This window comes from Podarcis raffonei, chromosome 10, assembly GCF_027172205.1.
Source record: "Podarcis raffonei isolate rPodRaf1 chromosome 10, rPodRaf1.pri, whole genome shotgun sequence".
Taxonomy (NCBI): Eukaryota; Metazoa; Chordata; class Lepidosauria; order Squamata; family Lacertidae; genus Podarcis; species Podarcis raffonei.
In genome coordinates this window covers 44,791,187-44,804,657 of record NC_070611.1, presented here as the reverse complement: position 1 = coordinate 44,804,657, position 13,471 = coordinate 44,791,187, and the positions used below count along the sequence as shown (strand labels likewise).

The 13,471-nt window shown below is 42.2% G+C and overlaps 1 protein-coding gene and 1 non-coding gene across 3 annotated transcripts; one reads left to right on the top strand and one right to left on the bottom strand.

Annotated features, from left to right (window-relative positions):
- Positions 1-1,072: 1,072 nt before the first annotated feature.
- Positions 1,073-12,679, bottom strand: POLDIP3 (DNA polymerase delta interacting protein 3). 2 transcript variants are annotated; one of them, XM_053405657.1, is made up of 9 exons: positions 12,522-12,678; positions 10,178-10,550; positions 9,777-9,854; positions 8,404-8,499; positions 6,528-6,710; positions 6,029-6,106; positions 4,333-4,462; positions 3,624-3,690; positions 1,073-3,099 (listed from the first exon to the last, which is right to left on the bottom strand). In XM_053405657.1, the coding sequence occupies exons 1-9, from the start codon at positions 12,584-12,586 to the stop codon at positions 2,925-2,927; spliced, it is 1,245 nt and encodes a 414-aa protein (XP_053261632.1). In that variant the 5' UTR covers positions 12,587-12,678; the 3' UTR covers positions 1,073-2,924. The 2 variants fall into 2 exon arrangements, with proteins under 2 accessions (XP_053261632.1, XP_053261633.1); XM_053405658.1 differs by having other exon boundaries at positions 3,007-3,099; positions 3,610-3,690; positions 12,522-12,679.
- Positions 12,680-12,992: 313 nt separating this feature from the next.
- LOC128422939 (U12 minor spliceosomal RNA) lies at positions 12,993-13,142 on the top strand. The gene has a single exon (XR_008332624.1). It is a non-coding gene; the product is annotated as a U12 minor spliceosomal RNA (small nuclear RNA).
- Positions 13,143-13,471: the final 329 nt, after the last annotated feature.

Below are 13,471 nucleotides of genomic sequence, written 5' to 3'. Positions count from 1 at the left end.
AGCCCAGTTAGATTCCCGCGCATCTTCTCGTTTTGCTCGGTGGTCGCAACTGCGCCCAGGGAACAGGCGCCAAGGCCCAGCTCAGATTCAAATTAAGCTAGTGGCGCTCCCCTCCCCGCCATTAAAATCGCTGAGGGTCTTGGCAATTTAATGATTTTTTTATTCCTGGTGTTAAGTGTGTTTTGCTAGATGCTATATACTTTTAAATTGTTTTTCTTTCTTTTTTGCTTTTGTATTTTATTGCATCACACTTTGCATCCAAACTGGAGTGCAAAATAAGCAAAAGCATACAATTAAAACTCAATACTTAATGTGGACATGCTAATGGCCACCTGAACAAAGATCAAAGGCCAGTGCTGGTCTACAGACCAGTTTGGGAACCTTGGCTTCCTCACATACTCTCCCAAGTAGTACAGCTGAACTCAAAAGATACGAAGTGGTGGTGCTGAAATATCTACAGCTATCTTAATGAGTAATGAGAAGTCTTACCAGCTAAAAATATAGATGGAAAATCATATTGTCATTCAGTTTACCCCTTTGCTATGCTCCAGAACCATTACATGTTTAAACCTTTACAAGTATTTTTATTGGATCAAAACAGCGTTGTAACATGTCTGTTTTTTAAATGCTTTTCTATTTCATTTCTCCTTTTAACAGAGATGAGTGAGTATGTGGCAAACCTGTCAAAATACCCCAGAAGTCTATAGTCAAACAAAACAGCTCCATAGAAGATGAAATAGCATATTGTTTTTATGCCGCATAATCCTGTTTTCTTCTTCACTGATATAGACTGTGCAATATTCTCTCATGACCTCTCAAACATTCCCTACAAAAAAATCTTCCTGCACATAAAGAACAGCATGTCAGGGAACTGGGTCTTCTTCCCTCCCATCTCCGTGGGAGAGAATTCAAACATGGCAGCCCCCAGCAGCAGCCTTAAAAGACACAATCCACAGAAAGCTTTATTATTTGATTCTGCTGACAGGCACCCCCAAAAGTGAAAAACCAACAGGACTCTATTGACTAATCAGTTGATTTCCTTGCAATCCAAGAAGGCAGGGCAAAATACAGGTTCTGTATAACAAACGTTTATTCAGAAACATAATACATAATGTCCTCCAGCCCCAACCTTCCCTTCCCCTGTAACCAACTGCTAATGAAACACAGGTACAGGGAACAGCAGTTCTGCACAAAATATCATTTGTCGTTCATAAGCACATCTCCCCAGTAAGGGTGAAATTATGACCGGTCTTAAATTAGTAATTCAGATTTAAAAAACCCATTGGGAAGCAAGTGCCTTCCATGTTGTGAAGGTTTATTGTGTGACATAACGTGTGTACCTGCTAAATGAAACTAAGAAACTGTACAGAACAAAGAGCAAAAGGAATGTAGAATCCACTGAGCACCAGGTTCTACAATGGAAGAAAGCAGATATATTACACTGCAAGGTTTTAGCACAGATAAACAGCAATGCTCTCGTCTTGTAGCTGGAAGTATAAAAATGCAAGCCCCCATACAAGTATCTGCATGTTTATTTAGTATAAAACCAATGCAGTTATTCTTAACCCTTGTCAGTTTTCCATTTTCACTGGACTAAATGGGTTGCTAGAAAAAGGAAGTATGTTTTTGTCTTAGCAAAGACTGGCATGTCAGAGGAAATTCAGCATGGCCAAAAAACAAATCATCCTCATTTGCTATAGGCAACTCATTTTCCTGCTATCCCTGTTCTATGCCAAACCAATAAGAAGATTCTCCTCTATATGAACCACAAGAGACACCCACCATTTCCCAGTACAGAAAAATAAGCAACAGTGCTGTACAGTAGCAGCAGTCATGCCCAGAGTACTGAAAGATGTAACTCTTACAATTGACAATTCCATGAGAGCAGGAGGCTGGATTTTTTCCTGACTATTACACTCAGGGATAAGGTAGTGTAGGGTAAAAACAGATGCCCTGTAGAAATAGTTCCTAGGGGGTTATCATTGGAGTTTATTTGGGTGTCATTAACCTCCAAGAAAGGTGTAGGTGCTACAAAACATAGTGGTGCATTGGAATCTGTCAGGACTGAACGAATGAGGACCTCTATTTACTGCAGTGCTTCTAAGGCATCAGGCATGAGAAGTGATTGCTGAAGCCAGAAACACTTTCTTCTTGCCCAATACATAATTTCATAGTAAAAACACATTGTAAATGGTACAAAGTGAAAGAAAGCCCATGCATTCTCACAAAGAGAGCATCTGTGAGACTTCCTGGACTGAAGAGTACACCAACACCAGGGCACATGCTTCTTTCTCTCAGTGCACTAGCAGATTATTACAACGACAAAAGAAGACGATGAAGTGTAAGATGTGCTATGTTCCTGTGTCTATACCTATTTGCATTGCCTTCACAGTCCCTTCCATTAGCTGCTGAACGAAGAGAACATTTGCTGCTGCTTCTCCTTCACTAATTTTACAATTTCAGAAAGCTAAAACCGCTACCAAATCCTGGCCTCTGCCATAGACAGAGCTGAATTGAAAAGGAAATGCAGTCCATCATCAATAAAAAGCAAAAAGGACTCTCATCTCACTCAAAGGGTGCAAGTGCCAAACAGATGCTACTCACATCCTTTGCTAGCTGCACTTTTCACTGGCTGGATACAGGTAGGGTGGTTGAAACAAAGGAAAAAGAGTTAAATGTTCTAAGCTTGGTGATATATCACTGGAGGAAGGGAAGATTATTCCATTAGAAATATGTGGACAAAAACTCCAACTATGAAAACAGAACACATACATTAGGGAGAACACTACTGTACAGGAAGGTAGCAATTGTAGAAAAACAAAGGTTTCAGCATGGTCAAACACAACATCAGTTGCGTTCCCACACTTGTCTCCCTATCTCCCACGCTCAACAAGTTTTCCAGTCCACTCCTTGCCTGCCACTCCTCAAAGTTTGATTTTGAACTCTGTAGGTTGCACAGAGGCGGAGGTCCCTGAGGATTTGAAGAGTGCTTTTAAGATGGTATCAGGATCCACTTCAGCTGGTGGATTTGAGGCGGCTCCTACACTTGTCCGACGTGGTTCACCTTCCTTCTTCACTGAGGGGGTGTCACTCAATCGACTAGGGAGAACAAGAAGAGATACACTATTTAGCCTCACAACAGAACAAGTGTCAAGTCAAGCAGCAGAGCTTACTCTTTTCAGCAATTACCATCCATTGCCTGCATAGCTAGCTTAAGCCAAGTGTACTTTTCAGGATTTCAGATTAAGGTAAAAAAAGTTATGGAAAGGGAAAAGAAGAACACAGTGAACCCTAGGGAGCCCCACCATCAATAGTTGTCGAATGGTGAAATGCAGATCAATTTATACTGCTGAACCAAAACTGTTGTTCCGATTATTAAGCCAGCAATTACAGGCTGGGAGAAGCCTACTGCCATATTTAGATGGAAGGACAACTGTTCATACAGATGATAATCTGAACAGCAGTGCTGGATATATAGGAAAATTAGTAAAAAAAAGCTTTAATCTGAATATCAGCAAACTCTTGTTTGGTATTTTGCTTGGGTACAAAAATTATATGGCACCTTGTGAAGGAGCAAAAATGTTACACCATAGTTTTATGAACACAAACCCATATGCACATACAGCAAGATAGGTTGGTCTGATGTGATGATATTCCCATTCATATGAAGGTTGCATTTCATTGGCTGGCCTGATGGAGAAGAACAAAGAAAACCAAGTATTAAACCTTAGGAAAGTGGTATAGATTTCTTCACTGTGCATCCATTCTACTCAGTAAACAAGATCCCTGGATTTGAATGCACAGATTTGCCACCATTATACACAGTTTGAGCCTAAGCTTCTCTATTTTGAGATACATTATTATTATTATTAATTAAATTTCTATACTGCCCTGCATCTGCAGAGCTCAGAGCAGTCACAGCATAAAAAGACAAGATAAAAACACAAAATACATAATAAAAACAAGGACAAAATGAACCAATATCCCTCCTCATGCCAATACCCTAACTACTTACCCAAACTCTGAAACAGCAAAGTTTCTGCAGTCTCTCAAGAGCATTAATTCTCACAAACTTGGTATTACTGTATATCCAGTTGGTGTAGGGGCAAGTTATCATCTATGTGCCTGCAAGATCACTTTCACTCCAATATGAACAAATTTTGTGTCTTCTAAACACCTGATACAATAATAGTCTAAGAACTGCTCAGCCCCTCATGGCAGTCATTAACAATTAATTAATAATTTCCTGACTTCTTACACAGAGAAGAAGTACCATCTGAGATCTTCAGGGAAGTAAAACGTTTCTGCGTTCTACATGAGGCTCACACTCACCATCCAAGCATCTGTTGTTGTATTTCTTATACGCAGTAATGGCATCTTCCTTCTTCACAAACACCACCTCAGCCATTCCGGGGTGCACTAAACGGGCTCGCTTTAGGGCACCACATACACAGAACAACTCCTGAGGAAAGAGCACAGTACAGTATAGTTTTATTTAACTTAGCTCATCTTTCCTACTGTTATCAGTGATTGTAAGCATTTCTTGTTAGTGTGGAATTTAGTGTGGAAGTCAAGGCCACAGCTGCCAACTCTGATATTTGAACACTCACACATTAAGAACATAGAGGTTGCCTTGCTGGAGCACACAGAGGAACACTTAGTCCAGCCTTCTGTTTCCAACAACAGTCAGATAAATATATTTAGGTCAGGGATGGAAAACACTTTTTGGCCACAGGACCAATTCAAATTGTGGCTGACCCTCCATCTGCTACAATTGACCAATAACTCAGGATTCTCTCTTGTCAATCATCTGATGTCATTTGTCAGGCTCTGACCCTGGTGAAAACAGAGTGGCTTGCATTCAGCACCCAATCTGAACAGTGTTGAACACAAACAGCACTTGCAAAGGAACATTGGGAGCACACGGCAAGGCTCCTGATTATTCCTTTGCGGCGGGTGCTTTGTTTGTATGATATCAGCTGAGTGACATATGGTTGTGGCCGGGGAAGAACAGCAGAGCAGACCAAATTGGGAGGCTGAGTGGACCTAGTTAAGTCTGCGGGCCAGAGGCCCCTCCCTCACCCCACAATCCATGTTTTAGGTAATAAACTCAGAATCAGAGTACGAAAGTACTTTATTACTCAACAGGTAGTATAAATTGAGGTTCGACTTAGCTATCCACAATTAGAGCCACGTTCCACAACTATGTCTGCTCCTTTTTAAAAGCTGCATGATCTAATAATCACATCTTGTGAGAGTGAATGCTTAAAGTTTCTCATGCATTACACGAAGAAGTCCTTGTATTCCTAACGTCCCGTATATCCTCAGGAAACTACATGTAGAGCAAGGATGTCCAACCAGTAGACTGGTAGATCCCTGGCAGATTGTGGGATCCTTATTGTGTACATAAAGTTACAGGGGGAAAGCTCAACAACTGTGCAATCCTCCCCCCAAAAAGCTCAACAATTCTGGGCAATCCATCCACCCCACGCACGCTCCTGCTCCCTCCAATGACAATGGGTAGATCACTGCCAGTTTTTTAATACTGGGATCGCAGTCTCTTGGGAGTTGGACATGCCTGATGTAGAGCAACAGAACACCCAGTTTATCTAAAGCTACACTGGGATCATTTCCCCCACACCAAAAGTCAGAGGGAATGTGACAGTAAACCTGGCGTCAGAGCGCTGCCTGCAAACTGTTCTGGATTTCACAAACTTTGGAAACTTTCCTACTGTGTGAAGAACACAATGGAGCCTGCCAGGACTTCATTCAGGAGAGTAATTCTGGAGCACACAGGGGTGGCTCTCCTCAAAGTCGTTAGATTGCTCTCAAGTCAATTAATTTTTCTGAAGATATTTAGGCGTCTTGGAGCTTTTGCAGACATCTACCTAGCTCCTTAATGCTACCACCTAAGATTCTCCAGGCTCTCCCAAGAAAGCACACATTCCATTTTACTTTATAAACATTGGGTAGAACACGGATACAAGACACAACCAAATCCCAGATTTCAACAATATACAGTACTCACAACAATATCCTCTTCAGTGACTCGAGGGTGCAGATTATTCACAGTCATTTTAGTACCTTCTAATGGGCTGAAGGCCGGCTGCCAAGAAACAGACAAATGTGTCACATACATATAGTCTGGGATTGGGGGGTGGGGAGATAGATCAAAGTAAATGGGGCTTTGAGGAAGTAGGGGAAAGACAAGGGTAAGATTCAGCAAAATCCAGCCTTCAGAATTTAATTTCTACTGTTTTTGGTAGATTCTGTTAATCTCTGAGAATATTTCAACAAGAAATCATATATGACAAATGTCTGCACAGCAAGCATGAGAAGCAAATGGGTTTCAGATTCTACCAGTTCTTCAAAGTTACCATGTCCAATTCCACCGTTTTCTCTGGAAGAAGGAAATAATTTCCCCCCATTCAGCTGCACTTGAACAGGGTTTATTCTTCTTCTTGTTATGAAAATCCAGAATAGGAAGCTGTAACGGCCACAAAAAGATATTTGTGTCCTTGACTCACCTCAACTGGTGGTGGCTCTTTGGGGGGTTCTTCCTTGGTCACCAAGGTTCGGGACATGTTTGTCAGGGCCTTTGTCCGGATGGGGGACGGTGGAGCTGTGGGGGCTGTATAGGTGTCATTCTGCACAACTTTCGTGAGGGGGACTGTCTTTGACAGAGAGAACTTGTTGCCACTGAGTCCAGCCTACGTAAATGGAGAACACAAATCCCTGAATACTGCAAGTGCAAGAAGCAGGACTAATTCCTCCTCCTCTAAGCAGCAGCTATCCAGCAAGATTTCCCATTCCATAAAGATTTAACCTTAGAAATAAAGCCAATGTGACGTAGACAAGACTATTCAGTCCCTGAAGTCAGCCAATGCATTCAAAAATTCCTTTTAGTATTTGTGCACACTGGTTAATTGTTGCGGGTTAGAAATACTTGAATTATCATGTATTGAAAACAGATTTCACATTTTGTGTAAAGACAGTACATTCCATTATTAACTTTTAACTATTTTACAAGTTAGGAAAACTCCCTCCATCCCACCTTATCCTTGCACAACTACTTTTGATCAATCAGGTCAAACTAATCAGGTTGTTAGTTTGGGAAAATAAGGATCTTAACGAAGCTTTTATTAGTTGTTTGGAAAAGAAGAGAAATTGTGATGTAGTAAAATCATAACGTATGCAAGAAGCATTTAAGACGAGAAGGATAAACTAACAGAGTATTTATGCATGTTTATCTTACCACACTCAATGGATTTTACTTCAAGTAAGTGGACATAAGCTAAAGAACTTTGAAAGAATCTTTCAAAAACTAGGTCCCTAGGGTCTAAAAATGGCAGAAACCACCTAGAGTTTTAAGGCAGTTACTACAATCTTGGGAAAATGTGAGATAATGTGCTGGAAGTGTCATCTTTATTTACTCATAAAGAAAATCAGAATACCATACCCCTTAACATCACAGCATAAATCCATTCTGGATTGCGACACACCATTTTAGTTGTCCATTTCAAAGGTGTTTTTTTTTAAATGGACAAAGATTATCCAGAATATCAAATTTAGGCTGCAATCCAGGTTCTATTTCCACCAGAATAATCCTATTAATCCCAGTGACACAGTTCCATTGCCTAGGATGTTTTGGAGGTTTAGCTTAGGACAAGAGTACGGGCACATGATCAGCCTGACTACAGATAGTGTAAATAAAATATTCTTTATCTTTCTTTTATAAAATAAAGTCCCTATGTAAGACAGGCAATGCATTTAGCCCACAGAACTCTCTGTCATGAAATGCCTTGAAAATGATTAGTATGAATGAGTCTTTCTGATTAGAAAAAGTCAAATGACACAGCACAGTTTCAGTTACTGGTTTGCCTGAGCAAAGAGAAGACAGACTAACTGCAGACCCAAGAGCAGGAGAACGAGCAAGTTTGTTTTTGCCAGTAGTGCAGGCTATTGCCACTCTGTTTGGTACAGGTGCAAGCAGCAGCTCGGGGGCCGTTGGAGCTCTAAAGAGCCCCATTCCCATGGGGGAAAGTGGACATGGCCCACCTACTGGCAGTGGACAAAGAAACCCCTTTTCTCCCTAACTTCCCATCGCTTTTCTTTCTCTGCACCTTGCACAGAAACAGAGTAGACTGCTGGGATGGAAACAGAGATCTATTCCTCCACAAGAGCTCACTTTATGGGGCATGGGCTGGATGGCAACCTGTTATCGGCCACATTTGGCCCATGGGCCAGCAATCTGCTGCCCTGTTTTAGGGTAAAAGAATGCAATACCATAAACCTGGAACCAGTAAGTTCAGCCAACACAAGCGCGAGCACATGCAAAACAACCAAAGTACAAGTCCACTGGGAAGTAGAGGGAGTGGAGAAGCTAATGAGACAGACCCTTACCGCACTGTGCAGAAAGCTGTTTGTGGTAGTGATCTTCATTTGCTTATTAGGAAGGGGAGAAACAGTTTCTTCATCATCTTCTACATCATACGGAGACTGAAAAGAAACAACCCCCCCCCCCAAGTAACATATAAATGCAAGTGGTTGATTTGATGTTTCTGGTTGCTGATGTAATACAGATATTCTAAAGAGTCTAGACTGATGCACTTAAACAGTTCTATACATGTTTACTAATAGGTTTTTCTGAATATATGCCTCAGCAAATACATGTATGTAGCCACTCTTATTTGCTGCATCTTAATACCAGGACATGAAAATAAAAAGGACTTTTAAGTAGCATTCATAGAACTGTAAAGTTAGAAGGGATCCTCAGGGTCATCTAGTCCAACCCCCTGCAATACAGGAACCCCAGGCTGTTCAATTCAACTCAAATTTGAAGACTCAATCTAAACATGATATTAAATGCACCTTTGTATTTAACATGCACAATTTCTAAAATGCAAATATCCATGTGCAGATGTGGGTGAGGATCAGGATTGTGGCATGAGGGGGAATGTAACCTTTTCCTCCCTGTCATCATCAGAAGTGAAATTCCCTCCCCTGCTACAATTTGCATTGTGCAGAAAGTTCCCACAGGAGTCAGTGGGACCTTACTCCTGATGCAAACAGCAGCTTGAAAAGTGGGAATTTCCTCAAGATCACAGTGTGGGATGGGTTAAATATCCCACCCATCACAATCTATTACTGCATCCCTCCCAGTTAGTGGCAATTAGCATTTTTTAAAAGTACATTACATGCAGACACACATTTGCCATAAATTTCAGTTTGGCCCAGAGTCTCTTCAATCCCTCTCAGCACTAATGCTAAGCATTAATCTGCCCAACAACTTTGTAACATAAAGGACTAGCCAATGGCAGACAGAGCAAACAGGATTTCTTTCCCGTACAGGTGTACTGTGATAATACAAGATTGGCCAATAACATCAAAATAGGTAGACATAGAGGCCAGAAGTTAAAAATGATATTTCCTAAGTACTGAAAGGATTGTAATAAGCGAGTGCAAGAATGTAGGGGTAAGATCCAAAGGCACCACAAATCTGCTTTGTGAATTGTCACTGCAAGATACTACACATATGGGAAACTGTGAGTTACATGAATGAAATGGATGCAGATAACACTCTCAGCCTGCAGGCTGTGAACATAAGGCAAGTAAAACTTTTAAATTAATTTATAATGCCAATTTCCAAAATCAAACATAAAATCACTTCAGGGTGTTTCACTGGAAGCAACTGAAATAAATATTAAACAAATATTCAAAGATTACTAGATTTTACAACAATTGACAACTCCACTCTGTTACTGAATGGCACACACCTGCTTGTTTGTGTGATTGTTCACAATGTTGACCTTCATGCATGCAGGATGAGTGTGCAATGGAGTTGCAGCCTTCTGCTGTGATGGGGAGAAAAAGACACATCATTAACACCTAAATATTTCAGTGAAATCCCATGTTTCATCATGATGGCATACTCAAAGCTTAAAGGAAGAACTAAGATCTCTACTTTTAATTATCAGATTATGAAACAAAGCACACTTTCAGAACTCAAATTCATGGATTTCGTTTTTTGTATTACACATGTGATATAATGCCACATTAATGCTTTCCCCAACTGTTTCCCTTGAAATACATGCAACTAGTGCTCCAGGAGATGCCAGCACATAGGATAGTGCTGGAGAGACAACAATAGACTGCAGAGATATTGACTATAACCTACTTGAATTGTTTTTGTGATCTTCATGGCAGGGGCCACCGTTTCCACAGCAGCTTTCACAACGGCTGCACTAGGAGTGCTCCTTTTCAGACTGATCTTCTCTCTGGCATCAACAACTTTGGTCACTTGCTGCTTTCGGGAATTCAGCATTTCCCGGGCGTCTTGCACTTTTCCTTGGATTTTAAACCTGGCATCTTTCTGAAGCAGTTTCTCCCGGGCATCTTTCACGCCAATTTTGTGTCGGGCATCAGTAAGGCCAATCTTCTGTCGTGCATCAAATGTCCTCTGGAAACCAACACTTGGTGCTGATCTGCTTAGAAAAGTTTGTTGAACACCAATTCGAGGTCTACCGCCAAATAATGGCCTTGTGTTCAGCCTGGAACAGAAATGTCAGGTGTTAAAAGCAAACAAACTGCTGCATTTTAAGAAGTTAAGCTGCAATGTGTGCAGAGGAGGGTGACCAGGATGATAAAGGGTCCAGAAACCAAGCCTTGAATGATTGAGGGTATTGAGTATCTTTAGCCTGGTAAAGAGGAGACTGAGAGGAGATATGATAGCCATCTTCCAATATTTAAAGGGCTGGAGCAGTTTTCTCATGCTCCGGAGGCTAGGACCCAAACCAATAGATTCACATTCCGAGTAAACATGGATTCCGACTAAACATCAGGAAGAACTTTCTGACAGTAAGAGATGTTCAACAGTGGAACAGACTCCCATGAGAGATGGTGGACTCTCCTTCCTTGGAGGTTTTTAAGCAGAGGTTGAATGGCCACCTGTCATTTATGATCTAGCTGAGATTCCTGCATTGTAGGGGGTTGGACAAGATGACCCTTGAGATCCCTTCCAACTTCATAGTTCTACAATTCTATGATCTAACCCAAGAGTTCCACCAAGTGATAGAAGGGGCCAAATTGAAGGTTCAGAGATTTTAAAATCTGAACTCCAAGAGAAGGCTGGAGCTGGTGAAAGAAAAGGGAAGACACTAAGACCTGCGAAAAGGCCAACAATGGAATCCAGTGTTATTATACAAGTTGACTGACAAGTATAATCTAATATACATACATTCCTTTGGAAAACAATTAATATTTAACAGAGATAGAATTGCTTGCCCCTCATAGCTTTGAAATTCATATTTCAACCACAGATCTGTGTTTGTGAAGAATGCATGTACTACACCAAAATTTTGGGATATTGTTAAAATGGGTTGAAATGGGATACAGGGTTAAATATATATATATAACAGGGAATTTAAGAGATGTAACTGACATCTAGTCAGCTTACCAAGCAGCATTTCAATTACAATAGAACATCCTAATATTAAATGGAAAACATGCTTTTATAGGAGGGGAAAGGGGGAAATCAGAATTAATTCTTAACTATATTTCAAAGAACATGTTGGCTGGTTTTTTGCTTCTCTGTTTAAGACATTTCGCTCAAACTGGTGGACACTGCCTAAGAATCAGAATGAAAGGTGAGTGCTGCCTGTTCCCTTGGCAACATTGTAAAGATGTGACCTCTTCACTGCAGATAAGCAAAGCTGTTAATTTATTTATCTAAATGCTCTCTAATGAGACAAATTTCTCTGCAACATTTCCCATGCGAAAGCATGCCCTCTATTTTGTGGATTTAACTTGTGTTATCCAGTAGTGAATTCAACTGAAGGCAACAGACCATTCTCTTCAGAAACGGCTCAATCTTATAATAGAACAATTGTTTATGGAGGCTATAGATCGCCTTGCATGTCAAAGGAAGTGTAAAAGTAGCAAAAAAAGAGGAGCGTTCAGGAACAGAAACATTGGCACTATGAAAAGCAAAGGCCAATAATTTTGTATGATGCACAAGGCGAAGAAGCAGGGCCGGCCCAATGCACAAAGCCACCCCAAAAGTCTCTACAATCAGTTATTGGTTGTATGCTATAGCGCATAGTTTGTCACCCCGAAACAAATACTGTCCCATCTCAGCACACAAGATGCCCCACTTGGAATACACACAGTGTTTTGGGCCGCCCTTAGGGACAAAGCGCCAGAATCAGTACAATGAAGGCGCCGAGAGACCTGCGGAAGGAGGGTGCTGCCCCCTCTCCACGCAGACCCACGTCTATGGTGCGAAACACACACACACTCGGCCTCGGAGACCTCACTGCCGAGAACGGCCAAGCAGAACCGAACGCTCCAGTGGGCGATGACTGACAGGAGAGAGCGCCAATCGGAGCACCGAGTGCACATCCCCAGCCGGATCCTGCCGGAGCAGAGCACGGATCCCGCCTCCGGGCAGCGACGTGGGGGGAAGGGAACCCTCGCGGGCAAGGGGGGGCCTCTCCGCCCTCCAGGCTCCTTCCACGGCTCACCTCCCCTTCGTGTTCACACTGACGCCACGTTTCCGGATCAGCTCGTCCAGAGACAAGTCCGCCATGTTGTCGCTAGGCCCCGAGACAAGTCGCTGCGACCGAAGCCCGGACGTGAGAGCCAACTACTTCCGGTGTCGCCGCGTCCTCTCCCTCCGCAACCTCCCACCTCTCCTACGCCCTGGAAGTGGATCTTCTCGCGACGCTGGCGAAGGACTTCGCGAGGGCTTAGATTCCCATAATCCCTCGGAGCCCGAGTGCTCATTTGCATGCGCTCCGGTGGCCGAGCGAGGGGTTGTTTTTGCACACGCTAGGGGGGATTTCGTCTTTGTTTCACGAATTGCACCCCGGATAAGGGAAAGCCAGCTTGCGCTTCGCCACTGGTGTGGTCCCTTGGCTTCACTGTGTTTTGCTCATCCTCACTTATAAAGCTGCTGCGTTCAACTACGTGCCTTCGCTGCAGAGCTGAGGTTTATGCCTTAAACTTATGAGTAAGGAAAATAATGATCCGGGGTGACGCCCGGGTCCTCACTGCTAATGTGAGAGGAATTTTTGAACGGGTACAGGTCGTCCCTATGGTGACCCGCCTACTTAGCGGGATGCCTGGGTGCTTTGATCTGCCCGACCCTTCCCTACTGAAATGGTTGAAAAAAAGTTTTTTTCTTGTAATATTTTAGTTGGGTTTCATAGACGTTAACTCATATAAACTTCATACAAAAGCACAAATTGTGTTGTATTTTGTGCGGTTTTCATTGGAAACAGTAAGTTTAGGATACAGCTGCTGCATTTTGTATCAATGGATGTTGGGTTGAGGTGCCCACAGGTACAAACAACTGCTGAAGACATTATGCATGTTGTTCAAACACACTCTTGGTGCCTTTACAATTGTTTTAAGAGGTACACATTCCTATTTTAAAATATCTTACTGGGACAGAATTGTGAAAGAGGGAGAG

Bases quoted from the DNA above. Each gene is read 5' to 3' on its own strand.
- POLDIP3 (XM_053405657.1), bottom strand. From the start codon at position 12,586: ATGGCGGACTTGTCTCTGGACGAGCTGATCCGGAAACGTGGCGTCAGT. The intron at 9,855-10,177 runs GTAGGTTATAGT...TCCCCATCACAG, and splicing joins AGATCACAAAAACAATTCAA to CAGAAGGCTGCAACTCCATT. The intron at 8,500-9,776 runs GTGTGTGCCATT...GTTTCTTTTCAG, and splicing joins ACAATCACACAAACAAGCAG to TCTCCGTATGATGTAGAAGA.